The sequence below is a fragment of the Geotrypetes seraphini genome, chromosome 8 (genome assembly GCF_902459505.1).
Source record: "Geotrypetes seraphini chromosome 8, aGeoSer1.1, whole genome shotgun sequence".
NCBI classification, from domain to species: domain Eukaryota; kingdom Metazoa; phylum Chordata; class Amphibia; order Gymnophiona; family Dermophiidae; genus Geotrypetes; species Geotrypetes seraphini.
Genome location: NC_047091.1, coordinates 190,574,147 through 190,594,175, shown reverse-complemented (window position 1 = coordinate 190,594,175; position 20,029 = coordinate 190,574,147). Strand labels below are relative to the sequence as shown.

Below are 20,029 nucleotides of genomic sequence, written 5' to 3'. Positions count from 1 at the left end.
GTCGGCACATCTGATACCCACAGTCAGGGTGGACCTGTTATTTGAAATGAAGCCTCTGGGAAGAGAGGGGAGGTCTGAGGCTGGCTCTTATTTTTTTTAATATTTACTGAGATGCACCAAAATACTCTGGACTGGTCAAAAGTTATCAAATCCAGTAATCAGGGATATTTCACATCTATCTAGGATGGGGCAGTCAGGGGTAGGCAATTCTGGTCCTCGAGAGCCACAGGCAGGTCAGGTTTTCAGGATATCCATAATAAATATGCACGAAATAGATTTGCATCTCAAGGAGTGCATGCAGATCCATCTCATACATATTCATAGTGGATATCCTGAAAGCCTAACCTGCCTGTGGCTCTTGAGGACCGGAACTGCCTACCCCTGAGCTAGGCAGATGTTAGACAGACAGTTCTCTATGTTGAACATTTTAAAGGTACGATTCTGCCATCAGCTGGCATGCCTATCAGGATCAAAGGAACAGGGACAGCAAGAAAATTAGTGTGGCTTCAGTGAGCTGGCAGGTTCTAGGTAACTCCTTGCCTGGGCAGTGCCACTGGGTTTGTGAACATGTGCTGGTTCCAGGATCTGCACTGACTTTTCTTGTTGGGGTGTCTACTGAAGACCTGCCAAGGGTGAACAGAGAACAAAGTAGGCTAGAAGGTACGAGGGAAGGGTTAAGGGAGGGGGGGGGGGTGCCAAACTGATTGTTAAATCCAGATCTACCTCTTCCCTGGTAACCTGCTGCCTAGCTGTGCATCTCTCTCTCTCAGGCCAGGCAACAGAATGATCAAACAGCTGTGCCCCTTGGCAGTCCACTGGTTCTGTGGGATCACACTGCCTGGTTCAGTCTTCCCCAAATCACCAAGTGATGAATTAATTGTTGTCTCTGTTCTTAATTCTAGGTAGATGGGACGAAAATTGCCATGGAAAGGGCGTTCTTTGCTTTTTCACCCCGTGGCTGGGGCACTCTGAGGTCTACTGGAAATCACCACCCGGGAGTGAAGCCAAGCAGTGTAGTCATTTTCAGACATCTGAACCAAGTTTTCTCGCACAAACTGAAACATGAAGCAAAGAGACGCTACATCAAGAACTAGAATCAAGTGAGGACAGTGAAGGGAGGGCCTGAGGGCGTTCAGGACATTCCTATCCAAATACAAACAAAACCCAGGATTTTGTAGATGCTGTAAAGTTAAAGGCCATATACTCCAAGAGGCTGCATCTAATGCAGTCACTACTGTTCCTCGTCTTTAGCCTTCCAGCCATTAGGGGCAGTCAAGTGCTAATATTACACAGCTATCACCTAAATCTCCTTGGTAGTCCTCAGAAGCCTGAAATGTGGCTGCTGTTCATATTGCCCAGAGTAGATTTTCCTGAACCACTTCACCTGTTACAAGCCTATTGTTAATTCAGTGATGAACCCCAGTTAATAAGAATTTCTACAAAACTAAGTAGTTCAGGTACTTAATGGCAGAAACAACCATTTTTCCTCCGCCAGGCCAGACCTCATGACCTCAGCATTGTATCTACATTCTGTGGCTGTGATGGATTTTTATGAACAGAAGAGAACACCAGCTGCAGAAAGGGACAAGAGCAATACCAGCTGTCGAGAGGTACAGCAAGAATAACGAAGAGAAAACCAAGGATACAAGTTCTCACAGCATGGGCGGCTTCACCAATAGAGCCCACGTGCTGGAAGCACCCCATTTCTCAACTCCCATTGGCTAAGAGTAGAAAGAAACTCTTTTCAGAGGCGGGAGCCTTTGTGAGCTCTTGTATCCTGCCTGAGGTAAGTAACTTGATTTTCTTTTCGGAGGACAAACAGGATATCAAGCCTCACAGTGCCAGCTACAGGCTGTCTTAACATTAAAAAAAACGGCAACAGGAGATACCGACATATTTTGGAAAGCAGGCCTAAAATAGAAAGATGAGTTTAGAGGAGTCCAAGACCTTCAATTGAGGCTTATCCCAGGCAGCGTGGAAAAACTTAAAAACATCCAAAAATCTAACTAATGCTACTGGGAAAGGTACTGCCTGAGAACAGCAGGATCAACCCTAGAAAACGTTGAGTTTTACAAGCAAAATATGTGTCTTGGAATGAGTTCCAGTGGTGCACGACTGACCAGCTCTGCCGAAAGATGAGGCAGCAGGCGGGAAACGACAGGTAGGTATGCTTTATTAATTTTACTGTAAACTGTGTCAAGCTCTGTTCTCAAAGAGAATATGCGATATATAAGCTTAAGCTTTAGTTTAGTTATAGTACAGAATGTTGAGTAGCTTACTGTGTGGGCATCGTTACATGCTATCCTGCTTATCCTCAGAAAATTAAAGCACTTCAGAACAAAAAAAAATAAGGGATATATTCAAAGAAAAAGTTTTCTTCACTACCAGTGGGAGTGGTTGAGGTTCCTCTCGCTAGAGAACATTATACCAGCAGATGAGATTAACATGAGCTGAGATGGTTTAGGTACCATGGACCCTGTACTGGCGACATGTTCAAGGTCCTTCCAAGCCCTGGGGGGTATTTTTTTCATCTGTGACTTTCCTCTTGATTCTCCAGGCTTCCAGCTCAGATGGGACCCTGGGGATTTTTCCCTAATTTTAAATCTCCTCCCAATCTGCATTATTCCAGTTACTGTAGCAATGAACCACGTTTCTCCTTCTTGAATGTAGAGAGCCACAGAAGGGTCATCAAGTGGCATTAAACTTCAGAGGAAGAAGATCTTAATGGATGACCCCCCCTGCGTCAGGGGTCACAAAACACAAACTTGCATGTCGGTAAAAAAGCCAGAGGCATTGCTTTGTGTGTGGACAATTTATCATTTTGATTGTGAGATTGCCACAAGAATACCACACAGCCCCAATGAAATACAGGCTGTGCTGGCTCATCTGCAAAAATCAGCTTCCTCTGAGGTTTAACTCCACTTGTTACCCCTTCTAAACTTCTATTGCATCACTCTTCTTTGTGTTTCTGTCTCCCTCCGGTTGGTTTTCATTCTTGACCACAGCAATTCTAGGCTCTAAATTGGATTATAGCTGTCCTCATTGCATGACTGATGATGCTGATTCCACAGGGGCTGTGAACCCTCTCTCTCTGTAAAATACCAGTCCAGGAAGTGGAAGAGCTGAGCACAGGATTGAACCCAGATACCATATATACTCGAATATAAGCTGAGATTTTGGGGCCCAAAAATGGGGTCTTGGCTTATATTCGGATCAGCGTTCACCCCTACCCCCCCCTTCCCGGACCTATTGCACGCCTTTGCTGGGTCTGCCATAAGACCTGGTGGTCCAGTGGTGAACTGAGGCAGGAGCGATATTCCTGTGCTCCTGCCCTGTGTAGAGCTGCTCTCTGAATGGCTGCCACAAGTTTTCGTGGCAACCGCAAGACCGCGATAACTCGAGGCAGCCATTCAGCTAGTGGCTCTGAATGTGGCAGGAGCAAAGGAAGATCGCTCCTGTCTTGGTTAACCACTGAACCACAAGGGAATTGAAAGGAATGCAGGGGAGGCGGGAAGGATCCCACCAGGTCTCAGGCATCAGAAGGGAGGGAGGGGACAGGTTACAGGGAAGGAAGGGAGGGAGGACAGGGTTCAGAACCTGGCAGGACAGGTGAAGGCAGTTGAATATTAAACACCCCCTCCCCTCCGGTTTATAGTCAAGTCAACCTTTTTTTCTCCTATTTGGAAGGGGGGAAAAGGTTTATCTTGATTTATATTCCGGTTGGCTTATATTCGAGTATATATGGTAAGCAGCCCTGTCTTTCCATAATTCTGTCACCTAGACCCAAAATGTATTTTGCTTGGCGCACAATGTGAACAAGCTTACATACATTCACACACATGCATATGTGTTCATTTTCCTTCCTCCAAACATATTGTGACATCCACAGATTGCTGTTACCTCAATAGCGACGCAGAGGTCTGGAGAACAAAGCTCCCATATCCGCAGTCCATTAAGCACCTTCAGGAAAGTGCGGGGCCGGATTCCTTCATAGTGTATGTCTGTAAACCTTTCCAGTTTGCTCAGGATTTTTTCAATTTTTGGAATCTTCTTCACATCATCCGGGATCCTTGTGAACAGACTGAAGAGCCTTCATAGAGAAATTAAACAGGTCAGAAATCTCCAAACGTGGGAGACCCTCTGCCTACTCCACTATTATTTAAAAATTTTATTTACTGCCTAAACTCCAAGTGGTTTCCATAAAGTTGAACATTCATAATTACATATTTCACTCACACCTAGCAAACTATCTATTCACAACATAGATGGTCATAAACTGTCTACTTGTAGACTTCAACAACCAATGCAGAAGGTCCTACTTTCATAAGGATCAAGCATACCCTAAACTGTATAGCCTCTACAAGTAGGCCTCAACTAACAACTTGGTTTTTAACAGTTTCTTGAAACTGAAGCAGTCGGTACATAATCTTAAGTGTCCCGACAATGTATTCCAAAGAGACACACCAGCATCCGAGAACATTCTCGATTTCGTGGCCTTTTTCCATTCTCGCTATTAGTTTCATTCCACCTTCTGATCTTAAGGCTCTGTTAGGTCTATAGACCTCCCACATAGATTGAAAGCGGAAAGGGAGCAATCGATACAAAACCTGGTATACCAGAGATATCACCTTATGGTGAACCTGTTGTTGCATAGCCAACCAGTGAAGTTGTTTCAAAATAGGAGTAAATGGGTGCCATCCTTGAAGTGCCACTAATCAGTCTAGCTGCTGAAATCATTAACAACTAAAGCTTTAAGCTTTGATTTTGATAAACCCAAATAGAGAGAGTTACAATAATCCATTTTAGGCAGAATTAGGCCTTGTTCCACTGTTCTAAAATCATCTAAATCTTAGACCCCAACACATGCATTCCATTTTTATCAGCCTTACGGGAGGGCAAGACTAGAGAATGACACGGTGGCGGTTTACCCGTGGCTACTGCGTTTAGCCGCGGGTAACCCACCAAAAACGGGGAATGAAAATTAACAGCCTCTGCGGGGACGGGGACAAGGCCATCACCGCCCCGTGGAGCGGTGAATGGTCTTGTCACCGCAGTAAGGCATAAAGGATCGTGCGGTCCCCGCAGCCCCCACTCGCCCACCCGCCCGCTGGCTTGATCGTTTAACCAGCTTCCTCTCTCCACCTCACCTTAGTTTGCCGGCTTTCTTTTTCGGCGACCGGAACGCTTTCAAAAGAGCCGCGCACGCGCGGCTGCTCAGTATTCAATCTTCTGCTCTGACCCAACCGGAAACAGGAAGTTGCAGCAGAGCAGAAGATTGAACTTTGAGCAGCCGCGCATGCGCGGCTCTTTGAAAGCATGCCGGTCGCCGAAAAAGAAAACCGGCAAACCAAGGAGAGCAGTAGCGTACCAAGGGGAGGGGGGGGACCGGAGGGGCGAAAAAGGTAATGGCGCCAGGCCTTGGAGCACCGAGGCAGACCGCTTCTCCCCCCTCCCAGCCGAACCCCCGCTGACCCTCCTATCTCTCCCCCCCCCAAGTGAACCTTTCCGACCCTCCCAGCGAAAGCAGCAAACCCCCCTCCAGTAGCGTCGGCTTTTTCCTCCCTCTGCTGCATCACTGATGACATCATCAGTGACGCGGCAGAGGGAGGAGAAAGCCGTGAAGGAGGTTTGCTGCTCTCGCTGGGAGGGTCGGAAAGGTTCACGGAGGGGGGGGGAGATAGGAGGGTCAGCGGGGGTTCGGCTAGGAGGGGGGAGAAGCGGTCTGCCTCGTGCTCCATTACCTTCTTCGGGCAGCAGCAGAATTTACAATTCGCTGCTGTTGCCGGCTTCAGGCCTTGTTCTCTGCCGGGTCTTGCCTACTTCCTGTTTTCATGAAGACAGGACCCGACAGAGAGGAAGGCCTGAAGCGGGCAACAGCAGTGAATTGTGAATGCTGCTGCTGCCCGATGAAGTTCAGGACATCAGGACATCGGGGAAGGAGCAGGGAGAAATCAGCTGCTGGCTTGGGGGTGAGGGTAGGGAAAGAATCGTGGAAGTGGAGAAATTGGCACGATGGCTTTGTGGGGGCTAGGGGGAGAGAGAAAGAAAGGAAAAAATAAAGAGGGGGGCCAGGGGGAGAGAGAAAGAAAGGCAGAAATAAAGAGGGGTCAGGGGGAGAGAGAAAGAAAGGCAGAAAGAAAGAGGGGGACCAAGGAGAGAGAGAAAGAAAGGCAGAAAGAAAGAGGAGGGCCAGGGGGAGAGAGAAATAAAGAGGGAGGCCAGGGGAAGAGAGAAAGAAAGGCAGAAATAAAGAGGGGGGCCAGAGGGAGAGAGAAAGAAAGGCAGAAAGAAAGAGGGGGACCAAGGGGAGAGAGAAAGAAAGGCAGAAAGAAAGAGGAGGGCCAGGGGGAGAGAGAAATAAAGAGGGAGGCCAGGGGGAGAGAGAAAGAAAGGCAGAAATAAAGAGGGGGGCCAGGGGAAGAGAGAAAGAAAGGCAGAAATAAAGAGGGGAGCCAGGGGGAGAGAGAAAGAAAGAGGGGGGGGGGCAGGAGAAGAAAGAAGAAGGACCAGAAGAAGGACCAGAGACTCATGAAATCACCAGACAAAAAGGTAGGAAAAATGATTTTATTTTCAACTTAGAAATCAAAATGTGTCCGTTTTGAGAATTTATATCTGCTGTCTATATTTTGCACTATGGCCCCCTTTTACTAAAACGCAATAGCGGTTTTTAGCGCAGGGAGCCTATGAGCGTCGAGAGCAGCATGGGGCATTCAGCGCAGCTCCCTGCGCTAAAAACCGCTATCGCAGTTTAGTAAAAAGGGAGGGGGAATATTTGTCTATTTTTGTATAGTTGTTACTGAGGTGACATTGCATAAAGTCATCTGCCTTGACCTCTTTGAAAACCCGCGGAATATAAATGATAATTAACATTTTCTCTGCGTACAGCGTGCTTTGTGTTTTTAAAATTTTATTGTTGGTAGATCATTTTGACTTGGCCACAAAGGTAAGGGGGAGGGAGGGAGGGGAGCTGCTGAAAGACATCTAGTAATCCTGTGCAGGGAATTATTTTTGTAAAATCATGTTTTGTTATGTGACTGGCATTATCTAGACTTTAATTTCTATGAATGAATAGAATGAAAATGATATAAAATTACTTGCTTGCGGGGACCGCGTGTTCCGGCTCACACAAGGAAGGAGGGGGTGAAGGGGAAAAAGTTTCTCTTCCTTGGAAATAGATTCTGAAGTAACCTCATCAAAGAAGACCAGCACCAAATGTACAAGAAATCCCTTAAACAATGTCAAAAGAGCCCAAAATAGAAAACTGCTACTGCCTTGAGACTCCATTATTGAAGGAATCAACTTGAAATCACAGAAGAGACAGGAAAAGGTTAAATGCCTCATGGAATCCTCAGGTACAAAACACAAACCAAATTGTGAATGAAATCAGAGCAGACAGTAAGAATTATAAAATTGATGTCATTATCCATCTGGGAAAAAAGGCGTACTAGAAATAATGCCTCAGCAATACAATTTTCAGAAGTTCTATTTGCTCATGGTAAGGGAGAAGAGAGACTGCTAGTGATGGTGGGGGGACTGATAGAAGATATGAAAGAAGGGTGGTAGAAAGGAACAGATGGTAAAGGAGGGAGGGAAAGGTGGTGGTGGAAAGGAATAGAACAGACATTGAAAGAGGGTAGAGAGGAACAGACCCTGAAAGGAAATGTGGAAGGCAGAGTGGGGAGAAGACGCTGGAAGGGAAGAAGACAGATGCCAGACTATGGGGGAGCGGAGGGAAGAAGATGGGTGCTAGACGGGGACGGTGACGGGGCGGTGAATGGGATGGCAGTGGCGGTGACGGGGCGGTGAAAGGGATGGCGATGGCGGTGACGGTGACGGGGCGGTGAAGGGAACGGTGGTGACGGGACGGTGCAGTGACGGGGACAGATTTTTTCCCCGTGTCATTCTCTAGGCAAGACATCCAAAGGTCAGATTCCAAAATCTACTGAATAGTTTAAATGTTAAACCACTGAACAGAGCCTGGAGCTGGGCCTGTTATTATTATTATTATTAGGTTCTTATATCCCGCCATACCCAAAGAGTTCTAGGCGGTTTACATTCGTTACATTAGGATCCGGTCTGAGCCCGGATTTACAAAAATTTTATCGGAATTGCAGGTAGCGCGGAAGGAGGCACAGGTTTATCATAGTTGGGTTAGAAGATAAAATGGAGGGAGTGGGAAACCAGGAGAGTAATACAAGGGCCCTACCACACATTCTGTAAAACACCAGCACACTTTTAGAAACAGAGAAACAAGATGGCAGATAAAGGCCAAATGGCCCATCTAGTCTGCCCATTCGCAGTAGCCATGATCTCTTCCTCTCTCTGAGAGATCCCATATATTTGGTAAGATATAAAAATTGTCAGGTCATTAAAGTTACCAGGTGTGGGGGAAGGGTCAATAAAATCAAATATTATGTGTGTCTTTTATTGCTCTGTACTCTAATAAAAGTAAGGCCAATTGTCACGTGCATTCAGTGAAAAGCATTCACACTTATTGTGAACAAGGTGAGGGAGGGAGGCCTATAACGGGACAGTTTTAGCATGAGTCCCTCCCCCAACTGCTCATGCGTCTCCCCCTTGCAAATTTGCAGAGTAGCACTAAGGTGGGATTCTGGCATTTACATGTGAAAACATGTGTGTGTAAATGCCATCATGGTAAATATTTACAAGGGGGTGCTGAAAAGTTCTCAGCCCAACCAACCGATTTCCTAAATTCTGAGCGTCATTTTGCCCCCGTTTTCTTATTTCATTAAGAGCCAATTTGCAGAAATAAAATTCAACGTTTTGACATTGTTTCAAATCATTGATTGAACCCTATCCCTGGCCTTCTCTTCTTGGTTGGGCTCATATGTTACAGAATTAAGGGCTATTGGTGCTAAGAAACAGCGTCAGATATGAGGAGGAGGACCAATGGTGTAGAAAGGGGGGAACAGGGGGGGGGGTTGGTTTGCCCTGGGCGCCATCTTGGTGAGAGCACAGGCACCTGTCCCCCTCCTGCCACTTCCCTTCCCCCCTACCTCTGTAACATTTCTGGCGCGAGCAACAACGCCCAACCTGCTGTCGCACCAGCGCTGATTCTTCCTCTGATGTCACTTCCTGGAAAACCACACCTAGGAAATGACATCAGAGGAAGAGCCAATGTTGGCGTGACAGCGGGTTGGTGGTTGCTGCTCGGCCCAGGTACGTTACAGAGGTAGGGGGAAGGGAAGTGGCACTTGTGTGGCAGGAGGGGGCAGAGAAGGAGCGTGTGGAGGTGGGGTGGAGGAGGGGTGCTTCTCACCCTCACTACACCACTGGGGAGGACACAAGGGTGGAAGCACCTAAATCGTGCTTTTCCTACCAGTTTTTGGAGTTTCTGCAGCTCTGCGTCACGTGAAGGAAAGATTTTCTCATTCTGTGGAGGTCTTTTTGGAAGTGGGTCATAGTTCTCAAAGAATTCAATTTCTGTGCATTGAACACTTGACGCCTCCTGTAGAACCGTTTTAAGAAATAAAAAGAAGGAGTTAGAAAAACATCAGGAAGGATCTCAATTTGCTCTTTACAAGCATATGGAATTACTTTGAGGTAGCCAAACAGCGTAGACTTCAACTGAGCCAAGCACCGACTCTTGCCAGGCCCTGATTGAATAGAGCCTGCCTCAAGTAAGGTGATGATGTCAGCACTAATTCTATAACGCTTAGGCGTCCTTTGTCTAAACGTGCTTAGGTGGCGCTCAGCATCTCAACATTTAGGTTTCCCCAATTTATGCCAGGGTAGCGTAGCTGGTTTTAAGAAAGGTTTGGACAAGTTCCTGCTCTTGAGACAGACATGGGGGAAGCCCCTGATTGCCCTCAATCGGTGGCATGGAATGTTGCTACTCCTTGGGTTTGGGCCAGGTACTGGGGACTGTGAGAACGGGCTACTGGGCTTGATGGACCATTGGTCTGACCCAGTAAGGCTATTCTTATGTTTTCTTCGCCTAAAGTTAGGCCCCGATATCAGAGCCTAAGGGCACCTGATTCACAAAGAGGCGCCTAACCCGAAAACACGCCCATGACCCGCCCCCTAACCATGCCCACTTTTAGTGTAGGTGCTTTGAACTAGGCGCCTACTTTTTATAGAACTGAGGTTTTTGAATTAGGCTCCTAACTTTCAATTAAGTCCAATTAAAGATGATTGTGAGGTGTTGCGTGCCAATACAGGCACTGATAAAGCCTACTGTACAGAATCAGGGCCACATAGTAACATAGTAGATGACGGCAGATAAAGACCCGAATGGTCCATACAGTCTGCCCAACCTGATTCAATTTAAATTTTTTTTTTTTTTCTTCTTAGCTATTTCTGGGCAAGAATCCAAAACTTTACCCGGTACTGTGCTTGGGTTCCAACTGCCAAAATCTCTGTTAAGACTTACTCCAGCCCATCTACACCCTCCCAGCCATTGAAGCCCTCCCCTGCCCATCCTCCTCCAAACGGCCATACATAGACGCAGACCGTACAAGTCTGCCCAGTAACTGGCCTAGTTCAATCTTTAATATTATTTTCTGATTCTAAATCTTCTGTGTTCATTCCACGCTTCTTTGAACTCATTCACAGTTTTACTCTCCACCACCTCTCTCGGGAGTGCATTCCAGGCATCCACCACCCTCTCCGTAAAGTAGAATTTCCTAACATTGCCCCTGAATCTACCACCCCTCAACCTCAAATTATGTCCTCTGGTTTTACCATTTTCCTTTCTCTGGAAAAGATTTTGTTCTACGTTAATACCCTTTAAGTATTTGAACGTCTGAATCATATCTCCCCTGTCTCTCCTTTCCTCTAGGGTATACATATTCAGGGCTTCCAGTCTCTCCTCATACGTCTTCTGGCGCAAGCCTCCTATCATTTTCGTCGCCCTCCTCTGGACCGCCTCAAGTCTTCTTACGTCCTTCGCCAGATACGGTCTCCAAAATTGAACACAATACTCCAAGTGGGGCCTTACCAATGACCTGTACAGGGGCATCAACACCTTCTTCCTTCTACTGACTACGCCTCTCTTTATACAGCCCAGAATCCTTCTGGCAGCAGCCAATGCCTTGTCACACTGTTTTTTTACCTTTAGATCTTCGGACACTATCACCCCAAGGTCCCTCTCCCCATCCGTGCATATCAGCTTCTCTCCTCCCAGCATATACGGTTCCTTCCTATTATTAATCCCCAAATGCATTACTCTGCATTTCTTTGCATTGAATTTTAGTTGCCAGGCATTAGACCATTCCTCTAACTTTTGCAGATCCTTTTTCATATTTTCCACTCCCTCTTCGGTGTCTACTCTGTTACAAATCTTGGTATCATCTGCAAAAATGTATATTCTGGAAGGCAGAACCCCTGTATTGATGGACTTTCCTTTCTCCAGCAATTTTTGCTTCACCTAGTTCATTTGTAGCTCCATGAGAATGAGCTTCTAGGCCAGTGGTTCCCAACCCTGTCCTGGGGGACCCCCAGCCAGTCAGGTTTTCAATATATCCCTAATGACTATGCATGAGAGAGATTTGCATACCTGTCACTTCCATTATATGGAAATCTCCCTCATGCATATTCATTAGGGATATCTTGAAAACCCGACTGGCTGGGAGTCCCCCAGGAAAGGAATGGGAACCCCTGTTCTAGGCTTTAGATGCTGGGCTAGCTGGTATTTTTATACCAGGCCTCACAGTAACACAGGGGTCACAGACTGCAGCTAATGGGGCCCAACTCTGGCCTTTAGGTCTCACTGTTGAGTTGTAGTTACATGTCACTGACCGCGAACCTTGCATCCTCTAGCTCTGCAATCAAATCCAGCAGCTCAGCAGACTGCAGCACCTGAACCCAGGCCTGCCTTCAACAACCATCTTTTGATAGGTACCCGAAGGTGAGTTACAATCAGGCACCTTTCAAACCACATCTTCCCCTTTTCCCATTCAAAATCATTGGAGAATTCCAAACTTGATCTCTGGCTCCTGGTTCTCAGTTGTAACAAGACAGGCCGAGTGTCCCTGAAGAAAGGTCGAAAACTACTTTAAAGCAACATGACCTCTGTGTCAGCAAGTACAAAAGTCAGGCAGCGAAGATAGACAACCAAGTCTCCAACCTATTGACAACAACCCCAGACTACAAGATGTTCAGAAAGGAAATAAAAACTATACTCTTCAAGAAATCCCTTAATAAAGCTTAATACCATGATAAAGCTTAACCCCCCTCTTACCATCCCCTCCCTAACCCCATATCCTACTTTTCCCTCTCTTGGAAACCTTCTCTGATCTAACGTTGTAATCCTTCTTCCATAACTCTTTTTGTAATCCGCTTTGAACCGAAAGGTAATGGTGGAATAGAAATCTGTAATGTAATATGCAAAATGAATCTCTCATATATCAAACATAAAACAAATAGAAGAAACTTACAGGACCAGGGACACTTGCTGGATTAGTTAGGGACATCACTCCGTCAATAGCACTTTGATTCTGTCAGACATCTGCCTATCCACATGCCCAAAGACCACAGAATATGCAGACCACGGAATAGTATAAAGTTTGAAAGCAGTTGACAAAAGTGGCAAAATTATTACAACCTAATTAAGAGCAGAGAAATACATAGAAACATGATGGCAGATAAAGGCCAAATGACCCATCTGCAGTAACCATTATCTCTTTCTCTCTCCAAGAGATCCCATGTGCCTATCCCAGGCCCTTTTGAATTCAGACACAGTCTCTGTCTCCACCACCTCTTCCAGGAGACTGTTCCAGGCATCTACCACACTTTCTGTAAAAAAAGTATTTTCTCAGATTACTCCTGAGCCTCTTAACTTCATCCTATGTCCTCTCATTCCAGAGCTTCCTTTCAAATGAAAGAGACTCGACTCATGTCCATTTACATTACATAGGCTTTTAAACGCCTTTCCTCCAAAGTAAACAGATTGAGATCTTTAAGTCTGTCCCCAAATGCTTTATCACGAAGTCCACACACCATTTTAGTAGCCTTCCTCTGGACAGACTCCATCCTTTCTATATCTTTTTGAAGGTGCAGTCTCCAGAACCGTACACAATACTCTAAATGAGGTCTCACCGGAGTCTTATACAGAGGCATCAATACCTTCTTTTTCCTACTGGCCATACCTCTTCCTATGCAACCTAGCATCCTTCTAGCTTTCACTGTCACCTTTTCAACCTGTTTGGCCACCTTAAGATCATCAAATACAATCACACCCAAGTCCCGCTCTTCACCCCCTAAACTGTACAGTTCCCTCGGGTTTTTGTAGCCCAAATGCATGACCTTGTATTTCTTAGCATGAAATTTTAACTGCCAAAAGTATCAAGTAAATAAACATGTCTAATCCAGACTGGGATTGTGTCTTCAATCTGTAGCCAGGGCTGCCCAGTCTCTCTTTATGTCAATGTTACTTTGAACATTTTACACCAGCTAATGCTCTTAAACATGCTTTCTTTTTTTAAAAAAAAATAATCGATTTGAAATTTGATTGGGTAGATCTGGGGCTCATTAAAAGACATCCTCCAGCCTTTTGATTTATAATTCATTTGAGAGAATTTCATTTTGTAAATGCACTAAAACCTTATTTTAGCTACGAGTCCATCAGGGGTATAAAAGAGAGCGAGTGTGTGTATATTTATACATTTTTAACCTTTAAGCTGTATCTGCTGAAACACGGCCGTGTCAGGTTTTATCCTGGAATTTTAACAATTTGTGATTCAACTATTTTTTCTGTGAATCACTGTCTCAGCCTGGGGCTCTCCTCAACTTCACGCATTGTTGGTGTTTGCTTTGGAAAAGCATAAGGAACACACTTCATGGAATTCTTTCCAAGCCCTGTCGTTCTGTTTGTATTTGTGTGCGTGCGTGGGCTTATTTGGAGCTGGGAACAGAGCTTGCCTTAACCACCTCCAAAAAGCCAACAAAATTGAAATTTACTGCTTGGATCCTGAACAGACTCCTCTTGTACATGTCATGTTAAACAACCTGGCACAAAGAGATGTTAAGTTGTGGAACAGGTAATGTCTAGAGTCAAGCTGCCTTTTTGTAAAATGGCTGGATGAGTGTTTATCATCTTCTGATGTGTGTGCCGCTTTGATGTACTTTACAAAAGGCTCTGTTCAGTGAACCTTTGGTAAAATACAGGGGTAATGATTAAAGTCCTTTTTCGTACCTAGACATTCTGGGCCAGATTCAGCAAATGGCACCCCAAAATTGGCTGCATTAAGACCTATGCCAAGTGCCAATTCTATAAAAGTCACGTACCGCTAAGCAACTTTTATAGAATAGTGTTCAGAGAGGATTCCCAGGTCCAGCTTACGGCATGAGGACTAGAGAATGACACGGGGTCAAATTTTTCCCTGTCCTCGCAGGAACTCAATTTCCCCCATCCCATCTCCGCAGGTTTTGCCCCATTCTTGAAATCTCTGCCTTAACTGCACAAGCCTCGAACACTTATGATTTTAAATTGTGTGAGGCTTGTGCAGAATGGGGCAGGGACAGAACGGGAAAATGAGTTCCTGAGGGGATAGGGAAAAATTTGTCTCCGTGTCATTCTCTAATGAGGACCGAGGTCTGCTGAAACCTGGTCCGACTGACGGAGGTTAGGCCTGGAAAGCCAAGTATTCTATAACTTTGCGCCTAATTTCTGGGAACGCTCCTAGCCTGCCTATGGCCACGCCCCCTTTTGAGCTGAGCGCTAAGACATTTACGCCCAGATGTTATGGATTGGCCGAGACATAGCGAGGGGGTGATCTGCAAATACAGCAGAGCTGACCAGATCGCAGATAACCAACATCTATGAAGAAAATGCCCGATGTGGCCACGTTTCGTCTTAAATAGGGGCTTCATTAGGGCTGAACTGTCAATAGTCATATACTAGTTAAAACCCTGAAGGAAAGAATGAGTAAAAATCAGACAAACACAAGTCTCTAGATCCCAATAAGTAATTAAATGATAAAAAGTGATGTCATGCTACGGTGGCTCAAGTGGTCAGTTCAAGGACGGATTACACCGAAAAAAAGAAGCCAGACCAATCTGTCCAGGATTAACATTCGGCAAAACCAGCTTCATGGAACATGAAGAGCTTTCAACGTCTTTAAAAGAAAAAATGACAATTACAACAACAACAACAAAAAAATCCTCATAAGTATGGATAAACGTAAACGTACTGTAAATAAGGGAACACAGGAGCCCAGCCGAGGGCTGAGCCAATCAGGGGCCAAGCAGAAGAAAAAGGCAGTGCTGAAGGAAGAGCTGGCCAATCAGGGGACAAGGTGGGCCTGCCAGAAGAGGGAGCCAATGGGAGAGGAGACAGCAGATACGGGTTTAGGGGGTAGACGTTTGAAATAGTTTGTGTCTTGTAGCATTTAACCTAAGTTTCCATGAACTTGAAATGGTAAATACAACATCCTGTTTACCTTGGCAAGCTTACCAAGTCACTGAATGTCATCCAGCCTTACAAATTGGTACCTACCATGAAGAGCTCACCTAGTGCTCTTCACAAAATGTTGCTCAATCCCTTGGTTGCGTGGAGTTATTTGGGAACCCTGCTAGGTACCATGACACTTGCATCAACTTATATCTAGAGGTAGTTATAGCACTCCACCGACAAGAGGTCCAGAGTATGTTGACATTCAAAAGGGAGACCCACTCTCTTTGCCCCCAACAGTAAATGACAGATATGTACATGCACAGACACACACATACCTATAGCATACGCTCATACACGGAGTTAAGGCCAATTTAAGACCAACACCCTTGTGCCATAGCCACACAGATACACACGCAAGAGCAAAGGGTCATGTCTGTCTGTCTAAGTTGGATTGTAAGCTCTTCCAAGCAGGGACAGTCTACTGAATGCCAAAATGTACAGTGCTGTGTAAGACTTTCAGTGCTATAAAAGTGATAAATAGTAGTAGTGGAGGACCTTGACATCTGCTTGGCTAACTTCAACTCGCTCCTTACTTACAGCAATATTAGGCCCAACACTTGGAGAGTATCATCAAACTCATACCTGCTTCAGGAGCTGTGAGAACACAGAACTCAAGAGATTCTGCATCATACAATAAACATTGCTGTTCAGAGACTCTCAACGAGCAGCCGTGCGCCTTTAGACTCCAAAAATCTCTTTCCTTTACATAAGGGGCCGAAGTCGAGGGCCGGCTTTTCTATTAAGATACATTGTAGAAGTATAGAGCCTTCTTCGCCCTGAGACATCTGTGGCGCGGTCAGGCACTTCTGTGGAGGGCCCTGCTCCAACCTAGCTTTTACACTGGGACTGGGTCCTTCTGCCTGCAAATGAGGACTGAGGCAGCATAGCGAGGAGCTTGGAGCGCTGCTGGGAGTGGGACTGAGACACAGTCAGACACTTAGATGCAACACAGTCACTGAGGGCCGGATTTGGCCCCCGGGCCTTGTGTTTGACAGGTGTGCTCTACAGCGTCAGGAGCTTGCTTTTGTCTGCACAATTTAAAATTTTAGCCAGCACAGGCCTCGGACAATCTCTGTTCTTTCTCCAAGCACTCACAGTGTAGCCACCCTACTTTTAAAGAGCTATCTGACATGTCCGGCCTCAGAGCATTCAGCAGCCATGTCTCAAAGTCCCTCACCAAGTCTGACAAACCCACAATTCAGATGTTGTTCCTGGTCATCAACTCTATCCATCCTACTTTCCACTCCTTGTATGTGACCTGTAGTGTCGGTTCCATCCTCCTATCACGCTATTTTATCTTCCACATGGTGCTCAATGCTTTCATTTCGTCCATGGAGCTCTGCAGCTTTGAAAGACTATCATCAAGGACTGTCAATAGATTCTTAGTATGTTCTCTTTCTGTGTCCTCCTCTAAGGTGATGAGAGCTGGAGAGGGCTGGTCTCTCAAATGCACTCAATCCTGGGTGGACAAGCACAGACCACATCTGACACAGTAGAAAGTCCCTAGGAAAGTCCGTAGGAAACAGAAACCCGAGATACAGCTACACGATGGGAGGGATGTTATTCAGTGAGAGTACCCAAGAAAGGGACTAGGGGGTAATAGTCGACAAGACAATGAAGCCGTCGGTGCAGTGCACAGCAGCCGCTAAGAAAGCAAATAGAATGCTAGGTATAATCAAGAAGGGTATTACAACCAGAACGAAGAAGTTATCCTTCCGTTGTATCGGGCAATGGTGCGCCCACATCTGGAGTACTGCGTCCAATATTGGTCGCCATACCTAAAGAAGGGACAGAGAGGGAAAATGCTTGAGTACCTGATTGTAAAACCGCTTAGATAACCTTGATAGGCGGTATATAAAATCCTAATAAAACTTGAAACTTGATACTCGAGAGGGGCCAGAAGAGAGCGACACATTTGATAAAAGGTATGGAAAACCTTTCATACACTGATAGATTGGAGAAAATGGGGCTCTTTTCCCTGGAGAAGCGGAGACTTAGAGGGGACATGATAGAGACTTACAAGATCTTGAAGGGCATAGAGAAAGTGGAGAGGGACAGATTCTTCAAACTTTCGAAAACTACAAGAACGAGATGCCATTTGGAAAAATTAAGAGGGGACAGATTCAGAACCAGTGCTAGGAAGTTCTTCTTTACCCAACGGGTGGTGGACACCTGGAATACGCTTCCAGAGGGCGTGATAGGACAAGGTAAGGTATTGGAGTTCAAGAAGGGTTTGTACAATTTTCTGAAGGAAAAGGGGATAGATAGAGGGTTACTATAGAGGTCCTGGACCTGCTGGGCCCCCGCGTGAGCGGACTGCTGGGCATGATGGACCTCTGGTCTGACCCAGCAGAGGCACTTCTTATGTTCTTATGATTCTTCTTGATCACTCAAAGTCCATTAGGGGCTACTGGGTATGAGGAACAGCTGGGTAAATTGCAGCTATACTCACTCGAGGAACGCAGAGAGAGGGAAGACATGATTGAGATGTTCAAATATGTCACAGATAACATAAAGTCTACTACCTTGGTATACCCTCATGCATACATATTCATGTTATGTTCTTAAGGATCCTCAGCGGCACCACTTAGGGCTCAATTCAATCTCATTGCCCCAAGCTTTATGTGTCAAATCTTCATCGGGTCCTATCTTAACTTAATTCAATCACTTTATATCATTTTTTACTTTTGTTAAAGTTTTTTATATATTAATGTAGTCTTTAAAAAGCTATACTTAGCTCTTTATCATGTGGTCTCTGGCCCAGGGATTGTCATACCGACATGTTTCGCTATAAATTAGCTTTATCAAGGATAATCCCCTAGAGAACAACAAAAGTACATATTAAATAGTATACATTATTATAGCCCTCTAAGTGCCCCAAGTTCATATAAATGAGACACAAAAACAGCATTCCATTTTTTACCGTGTATTCAATCGCCAGCAACCCGACCACTCTACCTATAGAGATGGCGGCGGCGTTCTTGACAGCAGTTAAATAATGCCGAGCCCGAGTACACTGTACACCCGTGATTACGTGGCAACAGCGTCACGGGCCGGCCTGCCAGTTTTAAAGAGATAGTAGCACTTTTAACTGGAATTGTATATTCTGCATTGTATATTGAAAGAGGAGCCTGCCACCCAGTAAGTTAGATCAAGGAACCCCACTCCAATTCAGCACTCAGACCAAAAGGAGTCACCGTGTTTAAGGAATATATCCATCTCTGTTCTTTATAATTTAACAGTTCATCATAATTACCCACCTCCCTCCCCACCTCCACCTTATCAATAACTCGCCAGCGGACCTGATCAATAGAATGCTGACTATTTACAAAGTGTTCCACCAAAGGGGCCTGCATGATTTTATTTTTAAGCCGTGACTTGTGTTCATTCAATCTTATGCATATGGGCCGTGAAGTCCGGCCCACATACACAAGATTGCAAGGGCACATAATTATATATACCACCCCAGTAGACTGGCAATTAGTGTCCAAAAAAGATTTAACCATTTTTCCAGTTTATCCTTGATAAAGCTAATTTATAGCGAAACATGTCGGTATGACAATCCCTGGGCCAGAGACCACATGATAAAGAGCTAAGTATAGCTTTTTAAAGACTACATTAATATATAAAAAACTTTAACAAAAGTAAAAAATGATATAAAGTGATTGAATTAAGTTAAGATAGGACCCGATGAAGATTTGACACATAAAGCTTGGGGCAATGAGATTGAATTGAGCCCTAAGTGGTGCCGCTGAGGATCCTTAAGAACATAACATGAATATGTATGCATGAGGGTATACCAAGGTAGTAGACTTTATGCTATCTTTGGAAGAACGATTATTGATTTGAGTCCCTTGTGAAGAGCGTGTGTTGTGCTATTGCATAGATTTTATTAGCAAATATGTCACAGGCCATATTGAAGTAGAAGAAAATATCTTTTTTCTTAAAGGACCTACGGCAACAAGAGGGCATCCGTTGAAAATCAGGGGTGAGAGATTTCACAGTGACACCAGGAAATATTTCTTCACCGAAAGAGTCGTTGATCATTGGAATGATCTTCCACTGCAGGTAGCTGAGGCCAGCAGTGTGCTAGATTTTAAGAAAAAATGGGATAAGCATGTGGGATCACTTCAAGGAAGAAATTAGGGGGGGTGGGTCATTAGAGTGGGCAGACTTGTTGGGCCGTGGCCCTTTTCTGCCGCCATTTTCTATGTTTCTATGAAGTCAACCAAAATTAATATATATTTTGCCACCAAGAATGGAGCAAGGTGTTCAGGCATCCACTCAGCTGCTGTGCATCACATGACTCCTACGTCATCCATTTCTAGAAGTGACCATTTTAGTAGCCTTCCTCTTGACCGACTCCATCCTTTTTAGTCTCCAGAATTGTACACAATATTCTAAATGAGGTCTCACCAGAGTCTTTCTTATACGGAGGCATCAATATCTCCTTTTTCCTACTGGCCATACCTCTTCCTATGCACCCTAGTATCCTTCTGGCTTTCTACTCATTTGGCCACTTAAGATCATCAGAAATGATTATCCCCAAGTTTCACTTTTCTTCCAGGAGAAAAGTACTCCCTCCCACCCCCACTACACAGTATCATCCTCTTG

At 45.2% G+C, this 20,029-nt stretch overlaps 1 protein-coding gene across 3 annotated transcripts in view; it reads right to left on the bottom strand.

Moving 5' to 3' along the window:
* Positions 1-336: 336 nt before the first annotated feature.
* CCDC60 (coiled-coil domain containing 60) overlaps positions 337-20,029 on the bottom strand; it is a 111,932-nt gene continuing 92,239 nt past the window's right edge. For all 3 annotated transcript variants that reach the window (XM_033953881.1, XM_033953879.1, XM_033953880.1), the window contains 3 exons: positions 9,341-9,469; positions 3,901-4,090; positions 337-1,055 (listed from right to left, as the gene is read on the bottom strand). In XM_033953881.1, the coding sequence (XP_033809772.1) occupies positions 948-1,055; positions 3,901-4,090; positions 9,341-9,469 (427 nt within the window). In that variant the 3' untranslated portion in view covers positions 337-947. The remainder of the gene's footprint in view (positions 1,056-3,900; positions 4,091-9,340; positions 9,470-20,029) is intronic.